The following is a 25,643-nucleotide window of genomic DNA, read 5'->3' as shown; positions in this document are numbered from 1 at the left end:
CTTCAACAAAAAAACTTCAGGATTAGGACCTCATTCTGCTAGGTGCTGTACAAATGTGCGCTCTCTGCAGCAAACAATCTAACACAGGCTATGTCTACATTACCGTGGTAAGTCAACCTACACTACGCAACTCCAGCTATGTGAATAATGTAGCTGGAGTCGAAGTATCTTAGGTTGAGTTACCGCTGGTCTACACCATGGGGGGGTCGACTGGGGTCAACTGGAGAGCGATCTGCTGTCAATTTGGCGAGTCCTCACTAGACCCGCTAAATTGACCGCAGGTGGATCAATCTCAGAGAGTCGATCCCGGCTGTATTGTAGACATAGGCTGAGGTTGGGGGAAGAGACACAATCAAGTTTTTAAATATATGCACTCTTGGTATACGCTCCCAATATTATTCATAAATACATAAATAAAAATACATACTTAAGATATAGTCTTGCCCCAACTGCCCTCAGCCCGGCTTTTTAAAATGTGAGCCGAGTTCTTGCAGGCGTTGAAGCAAAAATGGTCTGAGGAAGAGGTCTCAAGGGAAAGCAGTAGTTTTTAGCATCAATGCATGCCAACAAGATTGCTATTCCTGAAACAGCTTTCAAGATTATCAAGGGCCCTGAAGACACTGAAAAAGGAGTATGTTGGAATGTCACCTTCCTACTAAACAGATCTGTTTCCTGTGTATAAGCCAGTATGGGTTTACTACTGATCATATGAGCAGAATCTGTAACATTTGTGTAAGTAGTACATATTTAATAGTGAGATTTCAGAGCTTGAGAGCTGTCACTGGGTTGGGGGAAGGAAGGCAATTATTCATACTTTCCTATGTTACGGGCTGCATCGGTAGAAAGCTGACTAACCAACATCCCGTTCCAATATGCCTGTGGGTAACAGATACTGTGCAGTACCTATTACAGTTCACAATCATAATTAAAAAGGTTCACACCTTCTGTTCATGCCTTTGCTGCTGTTGGAGCATTTCTTCTTTGGTTTATTTTTAAAACCCACCCAAAAATGTTTAGGACAGATTTCCTGATTAGAAGTTTAAATAAAGAAGTATAGCTGTCTTGTTTTCCAGACTAAACAGAGATTTATGAACTCAGTATGAGATTACAATACATTCTAATTTCATTTTTTAAAAGCGTGAAAATTGTTCAATGCAATCATTGAGCCCAGAATGCCAATTACGGATGCTTTGGTCTCACCTATGTCTAAGATCTTCTTTTGCAAAGCCTCTGAGGAGAGAAATGGCTCATCTGCACAAGATCGGATCAGTGTACCGACCACTTCAGAATTTGTTGCCAAGATGCATGCATTCTCTTCACTTAGGTTGACTCCAGCCATAGAAGTCACATCATTGATGTCATCTTCGTCTCTACCAGAAAGAAAGCCAATTGTTATTTTGTTCTTTCCATCACATCCTGAAAGAGCCTTTTGTATTGGTGACCAGTTTTATATACAAGTGTAAACTACCTGTATATAATCATCCCTATGCATCAGTGGACAAACAGTCTACTACAGAACACCTTTGGAATGGAGGTTGTTCGTAACACTGAACAAAACATTATTGATTGTTCTTTCAAAAGTTTACAACTGAACATTGACTTAATACAGCTTTGAAACTGTACTATGAAGAAGAAAAATGCTGCTTTTAACTATCTGAATTTAAATGAAAGAAGCACAGAAACTTTCCTTATTTTGTCAAAAAAAAATTTTTAAACTTCCCCTTTTTTTAGTTTACATTTAACATGGTACTGTATTTACTTTTTTTGTCTCTGCTGCTGCCTGATTGCATATTTTGGATTCCAAATGATGTCTGTGATTGACTGGGCAGTTCATAACTCTGGTGTTCGTAATTCTGAGGTTCTACTGTATCTTCAGTATTCAGTGCAGTTTCTGCCCCTTTTCATTTGTCTATTTTTCCAGCTAGGCAGTTTCTACATAATTTGTTTAGGGAAAAGGAGGCTAACAGATACTCAAACCCGTTTAATTTATTCTTAAGCGGCTGACAGGCTTGTACTCCAATTCAATGTAATTAAGAAAAGGGCTAAAGCCCAGAATTATCAGAACAGTTAGTTTAAAACTAAAGTCACCACTGACGTTTCCTCCCTCTACTCACCAGTAGCTGTTGAGTAATTTCAAGAGTGTATTCACAATGTATTAGCAGAATAGAATTCTTAATCTTTCAGGAAATGTGCAAATTAGGCCTTCAATGCCTGGTAATTGAGTGCTAATTGATCTTCACAAGTACACTCCAATTCCCCTCTTCCTAATGACCACAGAATCTTTGGCTGCTGTGATCCCACTGTGGTATAATTACAGCTACCACCATGGACCAGCCTGTAAAGGGGGTTATGTAGTCAGAGTACCTATTAATACAGCATACACATTAAGCCACCAGAGGACTTAACAGAAGTTCATGCTGAAATTTGGTGCTTAGATCCTTCAAGGATGGGTTCTAAAGAAAAACTTGCATCTCCGGTAACATTTCATACTACTTAGTCCAAATGACACTTTTTCTCATGTAACTTGTAGTTCAGTGCTCAAGTAAGGGACTGAGAATATTTGGCTAAATTATAACATGGTTTTCCTCATGTAGTGTAGCTCTACTGATGTATCCATTTCTCTAAATAGCCCTGCCAATTACTAGTTTCTATGATACATTCCATTAATTTATTTCAAGTAGGGCACTATGTAATGAACTCCAGTTGAAAGTTAAAGGCACTCACACAATATAGCTATCAGAAGTTAGATTCTGGCTATCACCCTGAAGTATTTTCAAGTTATTCCATGTAGTGGTCGAACTGGAAGACTTGGCATGACAACATCTATATATAAAAAAACAGCAATACTTTTCCACAGTAATTTCTCTTAACCCTTTTATACTAGGTATTGTGTTGAATCCCTGAGAAACAGCCCTTTTACTGGTCAGAAGTACATGGCTAAAGATGTTCAGTCCACCAGTACATTGGCAAAAAAAATTACACATACATGTTGTTCTCTGCTTATCTCTACTTGAAGTTGAGATTCTCACAACATTTGTTAAAAGGGAAATGAAAGTCATGCAATGTAGATGTACTTCACTGTGTGAACTTGAATATATTAAACAAAAAGTGAGTCTCTGGCACCCTCTGGTGTTTGACTATGCCTGTTTTCCTCTTATTCAATCTTTTATTTACTCTATTTTACTGAAGGCTAGAAAGGAACACTTAAATCTATCCTACATTATACTGACCCTGGGCTACTAATCGAAATAAGCATATGGCCTTTAAATTCTACCAAGGTGAGACTGATAAGCTTGGTAGAGAGAAAGAAGCAACCTGAAGAGTGAGCAAGAATTCTACGAGCACTCTTAGATGTCAGAGTGAGACCAACAAATGCAAACAGCTGCCAGCAATGCGTTCTGTGAAGGCCCCTCAACAGTGGTTTCTTGCTCCTATCCTTTGTCTGATAGGGTCCAAATCTGTTAGCCTTTCAGACAAGTGTCAAGGCCCATCTTTTCACATAAGTATTTGGGGAGGACTGTCTATTTGTGCAGTGGTCTATGGTTAATATAGTTACAAATACCTATAGAACCGTTTATATTTTTTTTTTATATACACACACACACACACACATATATATATATATACACACACACACACACACACACATATACACACACACACACACACACATATATATATACACACACACACACACATATATATACACACACACACACACACATATATATATACACACACACACACACATATATATATACACACACACACACACATATATATATATACACACACACACACACATATATATATACACACACACACACACATATATATATACACACACACACACACATATATATACACACACACACACACACACATATATATATATACACACACACACACACACACATATATATATATACACACACACACACACACACACACACACACACACACACATTTATTTATTTATTTATTTCAATTCTGTAAGAGCTTTTTAGTGCAGGGATGATAACGTAACAGGAAAAATGAAAAGGGAAGTGCCAACATTAGAAGTGGAGATGATTTCAATTGTTAAAGAAATATTTCTCAGGTGTTTTCTTGAAAAATGTGCGCAGTAGTTCCAGGGCACTCAATTGTTCCATGGCATCTATTGTAAAAACAGGGGCCATTGGCATATACTGTATACTCATGATTTTCTGAAATCCTATTATCTAAACCCCCACATTATCTGAATCCCAGCACGCGGATCAAAGGTGGTGTTCGGATAATAGAGCAGACACCCTCGGCCATGGGGGAGGCCACCCTGACATTGAATGGCTCTCATGGCAGCGTGAGAAGCCCCCTGAAGACCTGCTGTCATGGGAGGGAGCAGGGCTGTCCCTGCACTGCCACCAAGCTAACGACATCTGATCCCTGCAGGCACAAGATGCAGGCAAGGCTGCAGGGTCCCAGCAGGGCAGAGGAGAGTCCTAGCCATGGGTCTCTGCTCTGCAGCCAGGACCCACAGGCTCTCCCCAGCACCTTGCACCTGCAAAAATTGAGAGGGCAGGAATGGCAGCATAGGAAGCCCTCTGCAGCCCCTAGGTTCAAGTCCGATTTAAGTGGGAAGTGGAACTGCTTTTGGTAGTCTCCGTCTTCACTTCTGTTCCAATATTGATTTTCAAGAAAACTGATTTTGTAGTTCTGAAATTTAATGAGTTACTGGGACTAAACTCTAAGAATTCTAGTGATCTAAAGGGCCAGGTATTTTGCTGGAGACTTTTACCTCTAACTAAAAGGAACAAATATCTAAGAGGAGGTAACAAGAGATTCCTTAAAAGCTTCCAGCTGTAGTAGGAGGTTACCAGTGCGGCACAAATTACAGTTCAATGGTATCTGGCTATTTGGACTGAGCAGAGGTCATTTTCAGTTTAACCCCAACTATCTGACAAAAGATAACAGTGCGATAAGCTACTTAATGCTCATCTCATACGGCAAAGCACTGACATGCCTCCTCACTATAAAAGCATCATCATTAATACACAAAGTTATAAGGCCAACACTGTGATAAATAGAATGCTGATAAAAATCCAGACCCAACAGTACAATTCCCATACAATTAATCCAAGTCTCTCAATTTTCAGGTCAATGTTTTTAGGTTCTTCCCCCCACTGCATCATTAAGAGATCCATCAGAAGCCTCTAAATTATTTATTGCGGCATCATTCGCCGTATCTATATTGCTGTCTGTTCCTTTTGTTGAAGTCTTGTTTCCTTCAGCCACACAAACTTCCGACTTTGTTTATTTTTACCTGAAGGTTGTTGTTCCATTCTCTTTTATTTTATTTTTCTGAACAGGAGATGCTTGAAGCGACAGAATTTTGTTTCCTGGCAGTGTAATTTGTTTCAGAAAGGAACCTAAAAAAACATCAACATGCCACAATGAAAATCCAAGAAAGATGACTGCTTATTCAGTACATATTCTAAACAAAAGTCTTTGTTGCAGGCTGAAGAACCAATTATATCCATTTGGAAACCAGACACTCACAAGTACTATGTTCTACATATTTTGCAAGGCTAACAAATTAAATATTCCCCCACACCTAATGAAACGGTGTTTCGCCATCTTATTGCTAACCTATGTAGTGTCACATATCCCACTGTGGGAATGAGCTGAGACAAAACTAAAACCAAAATTTACTAGTATCAGCAGAAGTCTCACTTAATATAATGAAGCACCAAAAAGAGTTTATGGAAGCAGCATCAATTTGCTGGAATGAGCATACTTCGAGTACTCAAAATAGTAAAACTACCTATCTTTTAAGTGAAATGATTTCTCAACAGGCAAGGTGATGGATAGAGTACGCCCAAGGCTCTGAGTATACAGTTCCAAGCAACTTCGAAAGACACCCATATAATTTTACCATAATTGCCTGGTTTGAATACACTATTTCCCTTGTCCCTTCACTGTCATTCTAATATCTAATGTTACAATGAAGCATTTTCCCACCTTCCTGTTTAAAAGAAATCAAAAAAACCCCAAAATGAAGAAGTCCATCCCTACCTGCAGGAAACTGGTTAGTCTGAATTAGTGCATTTAATGGCATCCTTTTTTCGCCAGGTTTCTGGAGAGTCAGTGTTGCTGTTTGTGGAAGCGTGGCCACTTGTTTAACAATGCCTCCTGATGGCTGCTGGACTACCTGGAAACAGTATATCCAATATCAAACATGGAAAGAGCTAAATATAGAGAGACATGAATCCTATCAAAATGCTCATTCAACCAAAACTGCTCGGGGACATGCATGAATGCATGTCTAGCTTTCACTTTAAGAAATACATCATACTCATGAAACTTCAAATATATTTTTTGTCTTGACAGGACAAGTAAGCCTACCAGTTGTTCAAATTTGTAGTTAGCAACACTGACTTGTTTGGAGTGTTAAAACTGTTTGGACAACAGACATCTCACCCCTAGTCATGTTGCCTATTTTCAATGGCTGTATCAGAACAGTTTCCTAATATCATATAATTCATTGCACCAAAGGCCTTAACTCTTTGATAAATGAAATTGGCATTAAGGGCTATCAATAGAAGATTGAACTTGTTGCTATATGGATTCAAACTAACACACACGATTCAAAAGAAAGCCAGCATTTTTTAATTCACAGACAAGGCGTTTCATAACTAGTTCTTAAATTGTCTTTATACATATAGATAGCGAAAGACTATATGCATCTACGAAAGTGTTAGTACAGATGAAATTTGAAAACAATTTTTTTCCTGCATAAACTAGTTTTTAATACATTAGAGAACCCCTCAAGTCCATACTTCTGCTGTGACTGACAAGTACTATCCAGCAACACTTGCATTGCATGCATTGGAGTTTATACAAGATAAAGAGCAGAAAATCATAAGCACCTCTTGGGCGTGCTGCAACAACAACGGTAAAGGAGAGTTGTGTTGTACCAAATTGGTCTGACCCAGTATGGCAATTCTTATGTTCAAATAGATTGTTTTGGTTCGCTTTTCAGGGGCATTTTTGTTAGACCGGTATTTAAATAAAACCTGGTTAGCGGGATTTTGATGCTACATTAACAGCACCTACATGAGACTTCACTTTTCAAAGCCACATACAAACATTTTCCAGATGCATCACTGTTTCCTCTCACTCAGAGCAGCTGATGAAGTCTGACATAAGCAAGCAAAAGTTTTATTAGTTACTCTGCGAACGTAGCTTTCCTTGCCAATGGAATCTGGCTTGCAACTTCTAATCTAGATCTTAGCAGATGATATGGAATAGAAGTGATTTTTTTTTTTAAAAACAAAGAAGACCAAGAACAAATTGTAAGATTTTTCTACCAAGACACAGACAGTACGTCCACACTGCAGCTGGGAGCGAGTGTCCCAGCACAGGCAGACTGACTCATGCTAGCAGGTCCAGAGCTAGCGCACTAAAAATTGCAAGGTGGACATTTTTGCTCAGACGGAAGAGTGGGCTCTCAAGCCCTCCCAACCTGGCACATAAGGAGAGGTGGATAATAGGACAAAAAAGGGGGTAAAAAAGCCTCTCCTTCAGAAAAAGCCTGTTAATCAGAAGTGTTGCATCGAAAAGAGTTGATGTAAAGAGTGGGATATGGCAGAACCACCAGAAGAGAATGGATCAATTGACCAGAAGCAGGGGTCCCGGAACAGGGCAGGGGCCAAGAGGCCATGGCTCTCCCACTTTTTACTGGCCATAAGGGCGAGTAATGCAGGGAGGGGGCTCAGGGGAAGAGGAAGCACATAGGTGGAGGCGGAGCCACAGTTCAGGCACCTGGGTCCTCCCCCCCCCACTTTTAGGGCACTTCCTCTGCTCCTGACCAGAAGTATAAAGGATGTGCTGGCAGTAGAAAGACAAGTCTCCACCCTGTCTCCTGCTCTCAGGGCTGGAAGTGCTGGGATGTATGAGGTGGAGAGGAAGAGCAGGTAACAACCCCGTTAGCCAATTAAGTAGTGTTACTGATAAACTTCAGAAAGGAGACCCTGCTGGAAGGACTGCAAAAATACACTAGCTGTGTAAGAAGCTGAACCTCCCCATTTTTCAGGACCTTGCACATGCTAAAGGACTGGAGTACTTGTGGCACCTTCGTGCCTTGGTCAGCAGAATGGCAGCCAGCAGCAGCGCAGAGGTTGACAAAGCAGGCAATAAAACCAGGATAGAAACAGAGCCCTGTGAAACTGTTTATTTTTCATACCTTATTTTTGGGGAATTTCATTTTATGCATGCAGGGGAGGCCTGGTCCTACTCCCCGGAGGGGCATATAAGTGTCATATTTCATAAACAGCTTAGCCCCATAGTAGAAGCTATTTAAATGGCCAAGTTAAAAAGCAATAGGCTAACTTCACCCGTTCACCTTTCTCAGGAAGGGCCAGACCTTTGAAATAGCCAGAGTCTAGAGGTCTGAGCGCTAGACACAACTAGGAACTCGAAGTCTGTGCTGGATGTAACTTGACTCCCTGATGAGTGGGCAAATAGTTTAACCTCGGGGTTGAGCCCCCGCCCCCCGCCTACCCCAAATGATTAAAACAGGGATAATATCTCCTCATATGGGTGTTACAATAACTAAATGAATAAATTAAGAGAATGAATTATGACTATACACTGGTTAAGGCACTCACATGGGAAGTAGGACACCCAAGTTCAACTCCTTGATACAATAAATATTGAGTGCATAAGAAGTGGAACAATTTAAACAGGAGAGATTGAGACAGTCCCCGCCCCTTCCAAATACACTATAGCCCCATGGTTAGGACTTTCACCAAGAAGGGAGGGAGACAAGTTCAAATCCCTGTGCCACATCAAGCAGAGGGAGGAATTGAACCTGGGTCTCTAATATCTCAGGTGAGTGCCCTAAACAATTAGCCAAATTGGCCTCAAAATGCCCCTGTATTTAGGGTATCTGTGATGCATTTTTCTAAGGCTTCTCCTTAGTTAAGATTCTTGAGAAAAAGTTAATATTGGAGCTTCTCCTTAAATGATATCACACTGGATAGTTTATGTACCTTGCGCTAAAAATAACCAAAAACCCAACACACATACTGTTGAAGACCCAGGGCTGGACAAGAAACTCAGAGATAAAGAGAATCTCGCTCTTTAAACATTATTCTTTGGTCATTTTAATAATTAGTTGAGTTTCTTTTATAATACTAAAAAAACAGAGACAGGAGCTTACTAAAATAATTTAGCCACTTAGTTCTGAAAGCACCATGTACTTCTACATGAGTTAGTTTGCAGATTTCAGTTCAGTCTGCAGTGAACAGGAATCCACACTACAATCCACAGTAACAATACTCCTAGGAAAAACCCTGGACAGAATCTCTAACATGGAGACAGAACTCCCTCATCTCTAGACTGTCTCTCTGCCTAAGGACTGAAATCTTCAGCAGAACACCTATTAGGGCATTCAGCTATACCGACACTTGGCTTTTTTTTTTTTCTCCCCTGCTAAAGAAAAAATTCTCCCTCTTTTTGCTATGGAATAACCGTGACAGCATAAGAAGTCAGGAGCTGAGACCCCCCCCTCAAATCCTGTTGGGGCAATTAGCATACCTTGCGAGATCAGATCCCAAAACAAACCCTCCGCTCATGTTAACTACAACTACTTGACAATACCAAGATTTGTGAACTAGAACATTAATTAGCAGTAAGGTGTCTTCATCACTACACTTGCTCTCCCTTACGTGTTAAAACAGCTGCAAACCATAATACTCAGAGGCAATATATTTAATTTATCAAGCATAACAGAACAATGTCTCAGGGAAACCTGAAGTAGCCCATTAACTCATGGCGGAATACACTTATCTAAACATTTATACAACTTTAGATCAAAAAGCACAATCTTAGATCTGAAGACAAAGGCAGAGAAGTTTAATCTTACCAGCTGTTTCACTCTAACTGCCTGTTGAGCATGGACTGACTGTGCCACTATAGAGCTGGGCTGTGTAATTTTAATACTGATAGGTGTCCCAATGACTGATTTCATAGGCTGAAGAGGGGTTGTCGTGGTCGCCACTGCAGATGCAAAGACAGGTTTCACAGCCTGGAGAGAGGTTGTTGCCACTGCAGACGTGGGGACTGGATTTGCAGGTTGAAGAGGGGCTGTCACTGGTTTCACAGTCTGGAGGGAGGCTGCTGTCACCATTGTGGAGGGGACTGGTTTTACAGTCTGAGAGCCTGTGACCACTGCAGAAGAAGGGACTGGTTTTATGGGCTGAAGAGAGGTTGTTGCCAGAGCTGAGGTGGTCATGACTGTGGAGGAAGTTGGTGCTGCAGAGATACAGGTAGAAACAGCTGCTTGGGTTGTAGCCTGCTGCTGAATACACTGCTGGATAAAACTCTGGGCATTGGGCATTAGCTGCCGTAGGGCAAGCATACTTTTCTAGAAAAACAGAAAGACAGCAGCGATCATAATACTGTGAATACCTTTTGCAAGTTTAAGAACTACATTACTTTTCAACTAATTTTTCAAAGTTAATCTTGTTTCATGAGGAAGACAATAAGTTTGTTATTCAGAATTACATACAATTGCTGTCAAAACAACAAAACAAAACAGCATGCATAATACAATAGTTACTAGCATATAATGTGCAATAGTCAGAAGTTATCCACTGCTTCCCCCTCCATGGAATAAAGCCCATCTGATATTCAATTAATTAAAGTTTCCTTTTAATTAGTTACCTTTCATTTAGTAACTAGGCTGGAGTCCATGTTTCACAATGAGAATAATATAATTACACTGCTTTTGATCTTTGTTTCAAAAAACAGCAGCTTATTCATGGCATTGTGTTTATTCCATTAAATCTCTTATACAGAAGCAAAATTCTCTGACAAAGTCTAAGGCCTTGGCTACACTCGCGGATTCACAGCGCTATGAAGCACGAGTGTAGTCGCGCCGCCAGCGCTGCGAGAGCTCTCTCGCAGCGCTACAAGTACTCCACCTCTCCAAGGGGAATTGCTTGCAGCGCTGATTACACTGGCGCTTTACAGCGCTGCACTCTCTGCGCTCGGGGGGGTGTTTTTTCACACCCTTGAGCGCAGCAAGTGCAGCGCTGTGAATTGCCAGTGTAGCCAACGCCTCCAATTCACCCATATTCAGTTTTACACTTCCTGTAGTGAAATATGCCCATTCAGTCCAATTCTGATATTGTTCATATATGAAGTGTCATTTATAGCACATTTTAATCATTTATAAAATGTTGGGGTCCAATAAAGTGTTAACTTCATACTGGAAGGGAATAGCCCTACTATTCTTTATTCTCCAAAATTAGCGGACAAAAAATTTACCTTACTTCTTACTCGAGTTGCACATATTTAATTTTAAGTCGGAATAATGCATTATCTGCTTTGTTGGCTGGTGTATTTGGTTCAGATTTCCTAAATTAGATCCTGATAAATCATCTTAGTAAATGTCTCAAACTTTTAATGAGAACTTCAAAGAAAGCAGCCAGTGGAAGTTTCTCTTTCTAAGGGATCACCTAATTATGCAAATTTTAATATATGCTTCCACTATCGCACATAAGTGAGCTTCATCATTTAGTTAAAAAAGTATTCAAGTTTTTGCTCTATTCTACTTGCAAATCAGTTTTCCTTTAAAAAACAAAAGGTGTAAAGCATTCACTTAAGTGGCATGTGCAACTAGCATACAAGGGGGCGTTACTATTACTTGTTAGAATGATTACCATATAATAAGGCTTAATATTTCAATATGATTTCTGTCTTCAGTTAGTATATTTAGCATCTTATGTTTATTTGCTTTGCCTCCCATAAGGCATAACCTTGCTCATTGTGAGAGTCTAAAGCCTGGTCTACACTTAAGTCTTACTGACATTACTTGGGTTAGTTAGGGTTTTGATTTTTTGCCAACATTGTTACACTGGCAAAAGCACTAGTGTAGATGCAATTGCATCTGTATAAAGGTGCCTTATACGTTATAGCTTTTTCCAGTTGAGGGAGCTGGGGGGAGGGAAAGGACTATAGAGGTATAAGCACTATTGTACAACTGCACCCATACTAGGGGAGGTTGCTGCTTTAATTATGCTAGTATATTGTAAGCATAGGGGAGGGTAATTTGTAAATTAAGTATAGATAATCTCTAACTATTAACAAGAGGATTATGCTAACAAATTGAGATGTCTGGCTACTTTTCACCTTTTGGTGGTTACAATCATAGAACTGGAAGGGATCTTGAGAGGTCATCTAATCTAGTCCCCTGCACTCAAGGCAGGATTAAGTATTATCTAGACCATCCCTGACAGGTGTTTGTCGAACCTGCTTTTAAAAACAGGGCTTTGGAGCTGTGCTCCAGCACTGCTCCAGCTCCAGGAAAAAACCTGCAGCTCCACTGCTCCGGAGCTGCTCCAGCTCCAGGCTCCGCTCCAAAGCCCTACTTAAAAATCCCCAATGATGGAGATTCCACAACCATAGGCAATTTATTCCAGTGCTTAACCACTCTGACAGTTAGGAAGTTTTTCCTAATGTCCAACCTAAACCGTCCTTGCTGCAATTTAAGCCCATTGCTTCTTGTCCTATCCTCAGAGGTTAAGAACAATTTTTCTCCCTCTTCCTTGTAACAACCTTTTATGTAGTTGAAAACTGTTGTCTTCGCTTCTACAGACTAAACAAACCCAATTTTTTCAATCTTCCCTCATAGGTCATGTTTTCTAGACCTTTAATCATTTTTGTTGCTCTTCTCTGCTTGAGGTTTCAGAGACTAGAAAAATAGAAAGGAGCATAAACTCTGGCAAATTAAGTGTAAAAATATAATTAGGAAGACCAAAAAAGAATTTGAAGTACAGCTAACCAAAGACTCAAAAAGTAATAGCAAACAAATTTTTTTAAGTGCCTCAGAAGCAGGAAGCCTGCTAAACAACCAGTGGGGCCACTGGACGATTAGGATGCTAAAGGAGCACTCAAGGACAATAAGGCCATTGCAGAGAAATTAAATTAATTCTTTGCATCAGTCTTCACCGTTGAGAATGCGAGGGAGATTCCCAAACCTGAGCTCTTTTTTTTTTTTTTTTTTTTTTTATAAAGGTGACAAATTTGAGGAACTGTCCCAGGTGTCCCAGATTGAGGTGTCATTGGAGGTGGTTTTGGAACAAACTGATAAAATAAAACAGTAATAAATAACTAGGACCAGATAGTATTCGGCCATGAGTTCTGAAGGAACTCAAATGTGAAATTGCAGGACTACTAACTGTAGTCTGTAACCTATCATTTAAATCAGCATCTGTACCAAATGACTGGAGTATAGCTAATGTGACGCCAATTTTTAAAAAGGGCTCCAGAGGTGACCCGGCAATTACAGGCCGGTAAGCCTGACTTCAGTACCGGGCAAAATGCTTGAAACTATAGTAAAGTCAGACACATAGATGAACATAATTTCTTGGGGAATAGTCAACATGGTTTTTGTAAAGGGAAATCACGCCTCACCAATCTACTAGAATTCTTTGAGAGGGTCAACAAGCATGTGAACAAGGGGGAGCCAGTGAATATAGTGTACTTAGATTTTCAGAAAGCCTTTGACAAGGCCCCTCACCAAAGGCTCTTAAGCAAAGTAAGCAGTCATGGGATGAGTGGGAAGATTCTCTCATGGATCGGCAATAGGTTAAAAAATAGGAAACACAAGGTAGGAATAAATGGCCAGTTTTCACAGTGGAGAAAAGTAAATAGTGGTGCCCCCCAGGGGTCTGTACTGGGCCCAATCCTATTCAATATATTCATAAATTCTCTGGAAAAATGGGTAAACAGTGAGGTGGCAAAATTTGCAGATGATATAAAATTGTGATGGTTAAGTCCCAGGCAGACTGCGAAGAGCTACAAAAGGATCTCTCAAAACTGGGTGACTGGGCAACAAAATGGCAGATGAAATTCAATGTTGATAAATGCAAAGTAATGCACATTGGAAAACAATCCCAACTACACATATAAAAAAATGGGGTCTAAATTAGCTGTTACCACTCAAGAAAGAGAACTTGGAGTCATTGTGGATAGTTCTCTGAAAACATCTAATGTGCAGCAGCAGTCAAAAAACCAAATAGAATGTTAGGAATCATTAAGAAAGGGATAGGTAAGACAGAAAATATCTTATTGCCTCTATATAAATCCATGGTACGCCCACATCTTGAATACTGCCTGCAGATGTGGTTGCTCCATCTCAAAAAAATATATATATTTTGGAAAAGGTTCAGAAAACAAAATTTGGGGTATGGAACAGCTGCTGTATGAGGAGAGATTAATAAGACTGGGACTTTTCAGCTTGGAAGATAGACAACTAAAGGGGGATATGATAGAGGTCTATAAAATCATGACTGGTGTGGAGAAAGTAAATAAGGAAGTGCTATTTATTCTCTCATTACACAAGAACTAGGGGCTACCAAATGAAATTAATAGGGAGCAGGTTTAAAACAAACAAAAGGAAGTATTTTTTCACACAACACACAGTCACCCTGTGGAACACTTTGCCAGAGGATGTTGTGAAGGCCAAGACTATAACAGGGTTCAAAAATGAACTAGATAAATTCATAGAAGATAGTACCCATTGATGGACCTAACCAGGATGGGCAGGGATGGTGTCCCTAGCCTCTGTTTGCCAGAAGCTAGGAACGGGCGACAGGAGATGGATCACTTGATGATTACCTGTTCTGTTCATTCCCTCTGGGGCACCTGGCATTACCACTGTTAGAAGACAAGATACTGGGCTAGATGGCCCTTTGATCTGACCCAGTATGGCCATTCTTATGGTTTTATGATCCAAAAGACCTATACAGTTTTCTTCATTGATTAAACTCCGCCTTAATTCTTAAAACAAAGTGAATCTACTATTAATAGCTACAGGAAGACGCTCCCATCTTTCAGTCCATATAGTTTTAAAAAGCTATGTAAAACTTGTACAAGTCAAAGTTACATTATACTGACATTTAGAGACACTACAGCTGTGGACTTCTTGAAGACCTGAGCTGAAAAAATGTAGCTAGCCTACATGCCAGATGCATTATGGGTAGATAGGGCAAAGTTACAGTTGTTTGGATAATTAGTTACATCTTTAAAAGTGAGTTAAAAATTTTCTGACTTTCCAACGTATGTGCTTAACATACAACATTTAAAAAAAAAAATCCCATGCTTGAGACCACATCTGTAGGCAAAAGTTTATGCAGCAATGCTCATCCACCATGACTGATTTGAGAATGAACCATTGTCCTAGCCCATGTTGCTATCCGCACTGAACAGTAAAATGGGTTAGCAATGAAGACATTTTTGTACGTTACTCATTTAAGAGTGATGGCATACTTGACACTTTTTTGGGATCTCTTTCTAAAGTAATTTAAAAGCTTAGATTTGTATCTAAAAAGCACAAAAAAGGTAACAGCTGAAATAAATGAGAAACTGGAAACAGCTTGTATCCATACAAAAGTTTACTGTGTTTGAACATTAATGTTAAGAACTGCTTTAGATTATGCCAATTCACATTCTGCTGAGTACTTCTCACCAAATCAAGTTTTATTCAGCATTGTGTTAGCTAGTTGTGATGAAGTCCTCAGGGTTTCATCTACATGATTAAGCCTGGTCTGTACTGGCTGCAAAGTCATGGTTGGCAAGTCAGCTAACTCACTTCTTGACAGCGTTCAAACAAAGAAAAGTTTTGTAGCATAGACCAGCCTATATGCAATTAACAATGAAGTGCACATTCCAGTTATTATGCTATGCTATGTTCATTTCATGTGAAGTAAGAATTTATATACAGTAGATCCTCAGTTACTAACTGACCAGTCAACCACACATCTCATATAGGACCAGACGTACTCAATCAGGCAGCAGCAGACACGAAAAAAAGCAAATACAGTACAGTACTAACTGTGTTAAACGTAAACTATTAAAAAATAAAGGGAAAGGAGCATTTTTCTTCTGCATAGTAAAGTTTCGAAGTTGTATTAAATCAATGTTCAGTTGTAAACGTATGAAAGAACCATAATGTTTTGTTCAGCGTTATGAACAATCTCCATTCCTGAGATGTTCATAACTCTGAGGTTCTACTATAAGAGGAAACTGTCCTAAAAAGAGTAATAGAGATGAAGTAATAGCATATTTTACTGTAATGGGACAAGCTACAATCCCACACTGTAAATCCACTGCAGAAAGCCTTTATTCTGCCTAAATGCCTTTGAAAAAGTTATTATAAAAAAAAAAAAAATCAAGAAAAAATGGGAATGACAGATTATATTACTGAGAGCTCACAAATGCCAAGTTTTGCATTAAGCACTGTAGAGTACAGTGGCACTGACGGACTCCAGGCTGAAATAGACAAGCTTACTGACAAGGAGTTCGAGGGTTGCCATTGAAAAATATGTATTAGCTCAATATTTGACAAATTACCAGCAGCCAAAGTACTACAATATGCAGGACAAACTGATGGCAATCCTCACATTCCCTCTAACCCAGTTCTGCCACTTCGCTATTATCCCCTAGGTTTTGAGGTCTTTGCTCTGTATTATGTCTATACTAGGTGGGCAGGTACAGTTCTGTGAAGTCTCATGCACACAATAGATTTGGACCTAAGTGCCTGTGTGTATAGCTGTACACAGAGATACACAACTGCTTTCATGAGTGGTGCAGGTGTTCACTGGATTTAGTACTTAAGTCAGATCTTTGCCTGATAATAGAATGAACCCTTTGGGAGAACATGATTCACTGCTAATAAAAAATTAGCAATTGGGCTTTCGATCAAATTGTCTGAATGGGGTTAGAGTTGTCCTGGACTTTTTTTCAGGACTTGTAGTACCCTGGTTGGGCAGTTCCTGGTGTAATTTAAGTAAAAACCAGTTTTTAAAAATAGTTTAACTATGGATAGCACCTAAAGCTAGGCAATACTTATTTCATTATATTATGATAGTATCTTTATTCTTTTTCCATCAGAAATTAAATACACAGCTTTATTCAGCTCTACAAACTGATTACAACTTTCACTATGTTTGACTGGGTATTAAGTTTCAGAACAGCTGCAAAAGGATTCTTCAAGAATTAGTGCCAAATATAATTCTAGGATCTGTTCTTATTATATCAGTGAAAGCATAAATTCTGGGAAGATCTAAGTTATTTCTGTAAGAAGGGGGTATGTTTTATATAGGTTAGCTTTCTTGGCTACAAGTATTATTGTTGCACTCCCTGGAAACTGGATCTGCAAGCACTTTGATAAGTGAACTGAAAGGTTGTATATTTTCATTGTGGCTTCTTTAATACAAAACCCACGTCCTTCACTGAAATTCGATTCTGCAACTTATTTACTTTACTGATACTCATTTATAATAGAGATCCCGCTACCTGACAGCAGTAAGATAGTGGGAGTTGTGCGCAGGGACAAAAATAGCTTATTCTTTCTAATAGCAGCAAAGTCACAGCTATTTCATAAAAAGCCTGTCAAGCACTAGCCCTCTAGCCCCTACACATAAGATGGTAACTTTAAAAAAAGTTTTATAAACAAATATTGCTCTATCATCACTTTAGATTAATAGTGAAAGAATTTTACAAATCCATCTGATCTGTAACTATTTGTGCTCAGTTTCTTTTGCATTTCTCTCTGCTCAGACAATGAAACAAACAGAAGTAATTGACTTCGTTTCACTATCAGGTTCTTAGCACTGCAATGCATTGCAAGCCCTACAATTGAATATTAGACAACTAACTTTTTATTAGAATTGTTTTTTAATTTTTGAAAGCTCTCTATTGATTATAGGTTTTATAAAACAAAAAATTAAGCACAAAGTGTAAGTTTTGGACCAAACACTAAAAGTTGGTTGGGTCACTGAAGGAAAAAGACAGTTTACAGTTTGTGATGTTGGAAGTGGGATGTAACAACCAAAAGAAAGGGATTAATCAGGAAGTGGTTGACAGAGACAATATCGTTGCATATTTCCTGCTAACTATGTTTTTCTAAAGTTTGATTTGATAATGGTTTTGTAACGTGGGTTTGAAATTAGCTCCTAATATTGTATGACAAATCTATTTAAAAAAAAAAAAAGTGTATACTATAAACTTCAGAACCACCACACAAACTTACCTTGAGGAAAGGAACTAGATATGGTTGTGGAGAAGACTTGAGTTCAACATACAGCTTTTTTGTAAATTCTTCTGGTTCAATTTTTGCTTCCTAAAGTGAACAAGAAAAGCTTTTTATATGAAGTTGATCCAACCATAAATAGGAGTAATATCAAATTCTACCTAAAAAGGCAAGAAAAAGCATCCGATTAATTGGAATTCCAAGGCACATGGAGTTATTGAATTCCAGAATTCCCAAATGCTTTTATTCATGTGATGTTTTTAAACCTGATATTATATTATAAATTAAATACTGTATTACCGAATTAATTTCATTTCATCTCTGATCAGTTATCTAACAGCAATAACGGCTCAAGCACCCATTACAAGCAGGCAGCAAGTGCTTTCTAAGAGAAATATTACTTACAAATATGTTGACCCCTCTGAGTACTATCAATGTTGTGCAAAAATACCGTTTAATATAATTTTGTATTTTCTGTAAAATAAAGGTAATTTATCTATACATGGATCAAGGTGGACTCAACTTCTAAGGTCTTAAAAAGCACAATTCAAAAGATAATTCAATAATTATACGCAATTCTCCTGTAAAACATACAATGTATGAAAGTAGAGTACTTAGAGGCCCCTCATAAAACAATACAAAAAATAAACCTTATAATGCTCAGTTATATATTCTGCAGAGGCTAATGGTATCTGAAAGTGGACAGGCCAACTAACCAAATGACCGTTCTAGTATTTAGATTTTTTTTTTTTCCATTCTGTTGCTTGTTTTGTCTCACTGAGCTTGGGCATAGATAGGGCCCTACCAAATTCACAGACATGAAAAACATCACAGACTGTGAAATCTGGTATTGTGTGCTTTTACCCAATACTATATAGATTTCACGGGGGAGACCAGCATTTCTCAAATTGGTGGTCCTGACCCAAAAGGGAGTTGCAGGGGGATCGCAAGGTTATTTATTTATTTATTTATGGGGGGGGGTGAGGAGGGGGGTCCTGCAGTATTGCCACCCTTTCTTCTGTGCTGCTGCAGGCGGCGGTGCTGCCTTTAGAGCTGGGCAGCTGGAGAGCGGGTGGTTGTTGGCAGATTTAAATAGTTGAAATCATGAAATTTACGATTTCTAAAATCCTATGACTGTGAAATTGACCAATTGGACCAGGAATTTGGTAGGGCCCTAGGCACAGATCAATGAAAACCAGGGCAGGCACTGACACCAAAGGAGGCATGTAGTCTCTAAAGTGGGACCACAAGAGAAGAGCAAAAATGAGCAACTGCAAATAAAAAAAAAAGTCATAAAAGAGGAGAGAAAATTAAAGACACTGCAACTAACAGAGTAGAGAACAAGAGGACACAGGGGAGGAGCTATCCATCCACAAGTCAATTGTGAGGAGATGTCTATCAGGGAGAACCCGAGACCAACTGAGTTCAACCCTCAATCCCACATACTAGAACCATTAGATTACCTTGTGCACTGAATAGGACAAAGGTTCTGTGTAGAAAAAATAGCATGTGATCATCTAATTAAAGCCTGAATCATAATGCATATGCATGAAGGGGCTAAATTAAGGTTGCCAGAATTCAGGTTTCCCATGTATTTCTTAGCTTTAGCGTGCTTGACTTGACAACCTAAGTAATGTTTATGAATTTTTATGCATAATTAGAAAAAACATAAGTAGTGATGGTGGTGGAGAGGGAGAATAAGCTAACTTTGCAAAGTGCTTTCCATATATAATGCCTTAAGTATTAAATATTGATACAAGAAGATTGTGAATAAAAAGAGTCTTACCAATAGATGTTGTACCAGATTCTTCACATTCTGTCCCATTTCTGGGGCTTGAGGTCCACTAGATGCCAACTTTATTAATGTTGCAAGAAAATTCTTGCATTTCTTCACATTCTCTAGCATTTCCTGGTTGTGGAAGTCAGGAAACACTTAGTTAGACACAGCACTGACTTTGAACCTCAGCGGCTTAGAGAAAGTAATATTTAAAACTACTTGTTTGCCTTACTGTGGAATTGTTGGGATGTGCTACTGTTGTGCCCTCTGCTTTGACAGAGATTGCCTTTTGGGAGACAGATGGTGCAGGAGGTCCTGTAACTGGAAGCTTTACAGGTGTTCCAGTACCCGGAGGTTTTACAGCAGTAACTGTCGTAACACTGTTAGTTATACCTGCTGGCTGAAAAGAGATATGAACACTTGTTTAACTGATACACTTTAGGAGTATATGGCATATGTTTGTGAGGTGGAAAGGTAAGTAGTATTTTTCCCTAAGTCACCAAGTCAAACCATACCAGGACAAAAATTTATCAAAAACACATCTGCCTCAGACATTAAACTTGCAACAATAATCATTAAATGTTATGTGCTTTATGTAACTGCAATTTAATCTTATTTAGCCAAAACAGAGGAGAAAAAAATCACAGCCCTGTTTCTTCAATCAATGTTGGAGAAGGTCAGTCTTAGCTTGTTGCTTGTGAGCTCTCCAGAATAAAAAAAAGTGAGGATAATCAACAATTTTTTTTTTGAGTGAGCTGATGCTGCGATTGTATAAAGCTTACACTACAGTGCCTAGGATACAACAGTCTAGGACTGTGTTGGAGCACCGGATGCCATTCTGAAAGACTGACTAGCAAAAACTAAAATAATACAATTGCCAGCTTTTATTTAAGATCTTAGAACTTAACACTTGCTGCTATGTTAAGAATAGAATTCAGCTCACTCACCTACAGTTGTCTTTCCTCTACAGTGGCACACAGGACTAAAGTAGTAAAAACTCATCTTTCAGTGAAATAAGCAGGCATGACTGGATACATACCAAGTACAGACCTGTTGAGTAAGGAGGTGCTATATGGGCTCTGTTTTAAGAGGTCACTTTTCAGAATCAAAAAGCACTAACATTTAAATTTATGACAAATGTGATCATTCCTTCAATTCCTCTTCTCATTTCTTTGCTGCAAGTGGGCATGTCTCCAGGTAGCTGCCAACCATCAAGCTGATCCACCTGATATGGAAGAGGCAAGCAGTTTCAAGAAAGCATGCCAGCTTGACTTCGTGCTGGTGGTATACTTTAACAGCTCTCTGCAAGATCTTTGCCACCACTGTCTCTTCCAAGGATGCAGCTCAACAGATCTATGGCCATAGGGAGGCCGACTGGGCAAGAGAATCCCAGAAACAGATGGACGGAAAGAGGACTGATAGGAACAGAGTACAGAACTGTCAAGTTGCAATGTTTTGGGTTTAAAAAAAAAGTTGCTTTGGAGCTACTCTCTTGTGAGTTCTGATATATTTATAGGTCAAGACAAGATCAGTGTTCTATAAGCTGAAGAGAGGGGGGTCAGGAAGTCTACTTTCCCCTTCCCCAGAAAAACTGATATATGGGAATAAGATTCTCTCACCTGCCTCTCAATCTTCTCCACTACTCTGACACGATGCTCGTTCTTAGTCCAAGTAATGGAGAAATTCACATAAATGATAGATCTTGTATTAGTAGCATCTATCCTGCATATTTGGAAAAGGTTCATATGCGGAGCAGTTGCTGTCTTGAAATGACAGGACCCCAGCATGATGCTAATTAGATAGTCAATTTTGTGATCCCTTCTGGAGAGAATGAGACAAACAGCCTGCACAATCTGAAACGGGGAGGGGTGCACAGGATTTGAGGTTTAAGAAAAAAAGAGCTGAAACATCAAAGAATAAGAACAATACCTCTGAAGACTGGACGGAATATTGAGTTGGTAATATTTATTGCAGAATATGTTGTGCCAATAGTTTTACACACCATTGGACTACAGTAGTTTTAGTACAGGAAAAAGCTAAACTAAACTAGCTTAGCATTGTATCTCTCCATATTAACCTTTTTTTGCTGCTGGCCCCAGGCTTTTTATGTATGTATGTATGTAGACAGACTAAGACAGACTTCCTGACTATGGCCTTCTGATGCTGTTGATACCATTGCTAGCAAGCTGATTTTTTTGGGTTGACTAGTTAATATGACATAGCTACAGAACAGGCCTCTTGGGCTCCCTTCTTTCCTTTCTCAAAGACAGTTCAAGACAAGCTTAGATGCTCCACTGGTTGCTCCAGGGCCAGGAACAGGAGGGGGGAAAATGGTCCTGTGGTGGCAGGACCCCTCTATACTACACTAATTTATTCAGGATTTCTGAGAGAGGGCAGGATGATTTGCCCTTTAGCGCAGTGGTGTTTAGACTTTGGTCCTTTAGAAAACTGGAAGTCTATAAGGCTGCTTCTGTAGAAGACAAAGCACCTATTGTTCTTCAGACAGTGATCTTGTCTAGTCTGACTCACAGGATGACCAGGAGTTTTGGGTTTTTTTTTTTTAAACCAAATACCTCTAAGCATCCCTTTGTAAAAGACCGCTATGTGTCCGTCTTTGTCAGGTATTTCTTATAAAAAATGTAAAACTGGCCAAACAGGTTGACAATACAAACTGAACAGAAGAGAGATGCAAACTGCAAAAGGATGGCAGAATTGAAACAGTGTGTGCAACAAAGGGAGATTTGTTACCAAATATAAAGCCACTGAATTAAATACAGGGATGGAGGATTGGGCTGCAAAGACTAAAATGAGCAGCATCACCCATAAGATTAAACAGATTTATCTTCACCTCATCTCCCTACTGCTGGCCTAGTATTTTCCTACATCCAGAAGTGGTGTGGTATCTGGAGTGGAGAGGTCCATGAGAGGACCTCTGTCTACAGACATCACCAGCATATGAGAAGGTTTACAAACACCTGTAATTAGACCAAACTGAAGAACAAACAGCAATGCATAACACCCATATCTGTTCTTGATGGATGCAAGATTTACATTCTTCCCTATGCATATAAATAAAATAGAAAATTTAAAAATGAAGTGACTGTCATATTTCTCTCCTCACCCCCTTTACTTCCTCCCCATTGCAGGGGGGTAAAGACTCTCCCTCTTACCCTCTCTTTATGATGTCATAAGTTGATCTGTTGCCAATATACGTGGGCATCTGAAGACAGCAGGACGACAGCTTTAGAAGTCAGCTTGTTAATTACTGCTGTAGGCTAGGAAGTCCCTTTCCTAATGACCAGCCAAGTCAAGAACTCTCAGCCAGTGGGGATGAGTGCCCCTGCTCAGGACTCTGAGCCACCTGACACAGCCCAAGTCCCCTCATACTGTCTTTTCATGATGGGAAAGAGAACATGGTTAACATGTCAGACTTCCCCCAGGCCAACTTCCCCACCCTGGCTTCTTTGCCACCAAGAAGAAAGGGAGTAGAGAACATTTTAGTACAGAAAGGATTAGTTTGCTATTATTATACAATGTTTATCTAGTATTTTGCTCCCTAAGAACAGATAGGTAGCCCTGTACAGAAAGCTAGACTGTGATGTACAAGGGATTATTTTAAAAAAGAAAGCATGCCCAGAGACAATACTGCTGCAGATAGTAAAACACTACACTGAGACAGCTGTCTCTATCCCAGTATCCAGATAGAAGTGTATTTAAAAAAATATAGCTATGGAATTTAAAGTCAGATTGTATATACAAGCAACTGCCAATCCGTATACAATCATATAGTGTTATTGTAGCCATGTTGGTCCCAGGATATTAGAGACACAAGGTAGGTGAGGGAATATCTTATTGATGAACTGCTGTTGATAAGGGACACAAGCTTTTGAGCTTACACAAAGCTCTGATATTACCTCACCCATCTTGTCTCTCTAATCTAGATCAGTGGTTTCCAAAGTGGGGTGCGTGCACCCCAGGGGGTGAGCAAGAGGATCCTTCGGGGTGCACGGCAGGAGGAGCGCCACCAGAGCAGTGCCGCTTCGGCAGTTCGGGCGGCTTCTTTTTTTGCTTCGGCAGTTGGGGCGGGAGTCTGAGCAGCTATTTTGGGGGGGGGGGGGGCCTTGGGGGGGCAAAAACAGTAGAGCCAGCCCCGCAGCGCGGCAGGGGGTGCATGCTCAAAAAATGTTTACTGATAGGTGTGCACGATCAAAAAAGTTTGGAAACCACTGATCTAGATTATTGGCTCTCCTGAGCTGTTTGGGCAACCCCGTAAAATTATAAATTTTAAACATTATATAATCTTCATTTTTATCTGGAAAAATATTAAAGAACTCAATGCCAGTTTAAAAAAAAGCTAAAGACATACCTGTACTATAGCAGGTCTTTGATCAGGAGATACAACTGAATTTGTTGTTTGAGTTACTGTTTTCACAGGAGTTGCTACTACTTTTTTTAGTAAATGGGTGCCAGTGTTCTTTAAAATAAAAAGATAGAATATTTAAGATACAGAAGGCATAGAGTAGTAGTTAGACTAATTAATAGAGTTAGAAACATTTACCTAAACTAGTACTTACTCTTGCCCAATGCAAAACATTTTTTTAAAAGGCATTAATTTAATCCAACAATTTAAAAATGAACTTGGGAAGGAGTGTGCAGGTGTAAATAAACCTACTTAACTACTAATGTTATAACAAGGTAAACAGATACAGAACAGTAAACAAAATAGTTTGGGCATTTTTGCTGATTAGTACAGAAGTAGTCAAACGGTGACCATGTCACGAAGAGAATCACTCTGGTTACTCTTCATTTTGATATGTCCAGATTTGTGTGGTTCATACATGAAGGCTAAAATTCTATATATTTTCAGATATACATAGAATCACAGAAATGTAGGGCTGGGAGGGGTCACTAGTCCAGTCCCATGTGCTGAGGCAGGATGACGTATATCTAGACCATTGACGATAGCTGTTTGTCTAACCTGTTCCTAAAAATCTCCAGTGACATGGGTGCAACACCCTCCTATACCAGTGCTTAATTAATTATCCTTCTAGTTAAAAAGCTTTTCCTAATATCTAACCTAAACCTTCCTTGCTGCAGATTAAACCCATTACTTCTTGACCCATCTTAAACGGACATGGAGAACAACTGACCACAGTCCTCTTTATAACAGCCTTATCAGATCCTCTCTGTCTTCTTAAGACTAAACATGCCCAGTTTTTGAAATATTTCCTCCTAGGTCATGTTTTCTACACCTCCTTTCATTGTTGTTGCTCTCCTCTGGACTCTCTCCAATTTGTCCACATTTTTCCTGAAGTGCGGCACCCAAAGCTGTACACTATAGTCCAGCTGAAGCATCACTAGTGCCAAACAGAGCGGGACAGTTACGTCCCATGTCTTACATGACACTGCTGTTGACACATCCCAAAATATCAGCCTTTCACAACTGCATCATGTTGGTTCATATATGCAATTTGTGATCCACTATAACTCCCAGACTTTTTTTTTTTTTAGCAGTACTACTACCTAGCTAGTTATTTCCCCATTTTGTAGTTGTGCATTTGATTTTGCCTTCCTAAATGTAGTCCTTTTCACTTGTCTTTATTGAATTTCATCCTGTTGGTCTCAGATCAGTACTCCAGTTTGTCAAGGTCATTTTGAATTCTAATCCCATCCTCCACAGTGCTTGCAACCCCTCCTAGTTAGGTGTCATCTGCAAATTTCATAAGCACATTCTCTACATCATTCAAGTCATTAAAAGAAAATATTGATTAGTACCTGACACAGAAG

General features: G+C 39.4%; 1 protein-coding gene across 1 annotated transcript in view; it reads right to left on the bottom strand.

Moving 5' to 3' along the window:
• Window positions 1-25,643, bottom strand: part of TAF4B (TATA-box binding protein associated factor 4b) — a 114,406-nt gene that overhangs the window by 64,394 nt on the left and 24,369 nt on the right. The window contains exons 3-10 of the mRNA XM_034762803.1: window positions 24,223-24,330; window positions 20,089-20,256; window positions 19,866-19,988; window positions 18,080-18,169; window positions 9,905-10,405; window positions 6,052-6,187; window positions 5,300-5,405; window positions 1,201-1,370 (exon numbers count right to left, since the gene is read on the bottom strand). Of these exons, the coding sequence (XP_034618694.1) occupies window positions 1,201-1,370; window positions 5,300-5,405; window positions 6,052-6,187; window positions 9,905-10,405; window positions 18,080-18,169; window positions 19,866-19,988; window positions 20,089-20,256; window positions 24,223-24,330 (1,402 nt within the window). The remainder of the gene's footprint in view (window positions 1-1,200; window positions 1,371-5,299; window positions 5,406-6,051; window positions 6,188-9,904; window positions 10,406-18,079; window positions 18,170-19,865; window positions 19,989-20,088; window positions 20,257-24,222; window positions 24,331-25,643) is intronic.

This window comes from Trachemys scripta, chromosome 2, assembly GCF_013100865.1.
Source record: "Trachemys scripta elegans isolate TJP31775 chromosome 2, CAS_Tse_1.0, whole genome shotgun sequence".
Taxonomy (NCBI): Eukaryota; Metazoa; Chordata; order Testudines; family Emydidae; genus Trachemys; species Trachemys scripta.
This window is presented reverse-complemented; position numbering and strand designations above follow the sequence as displayed.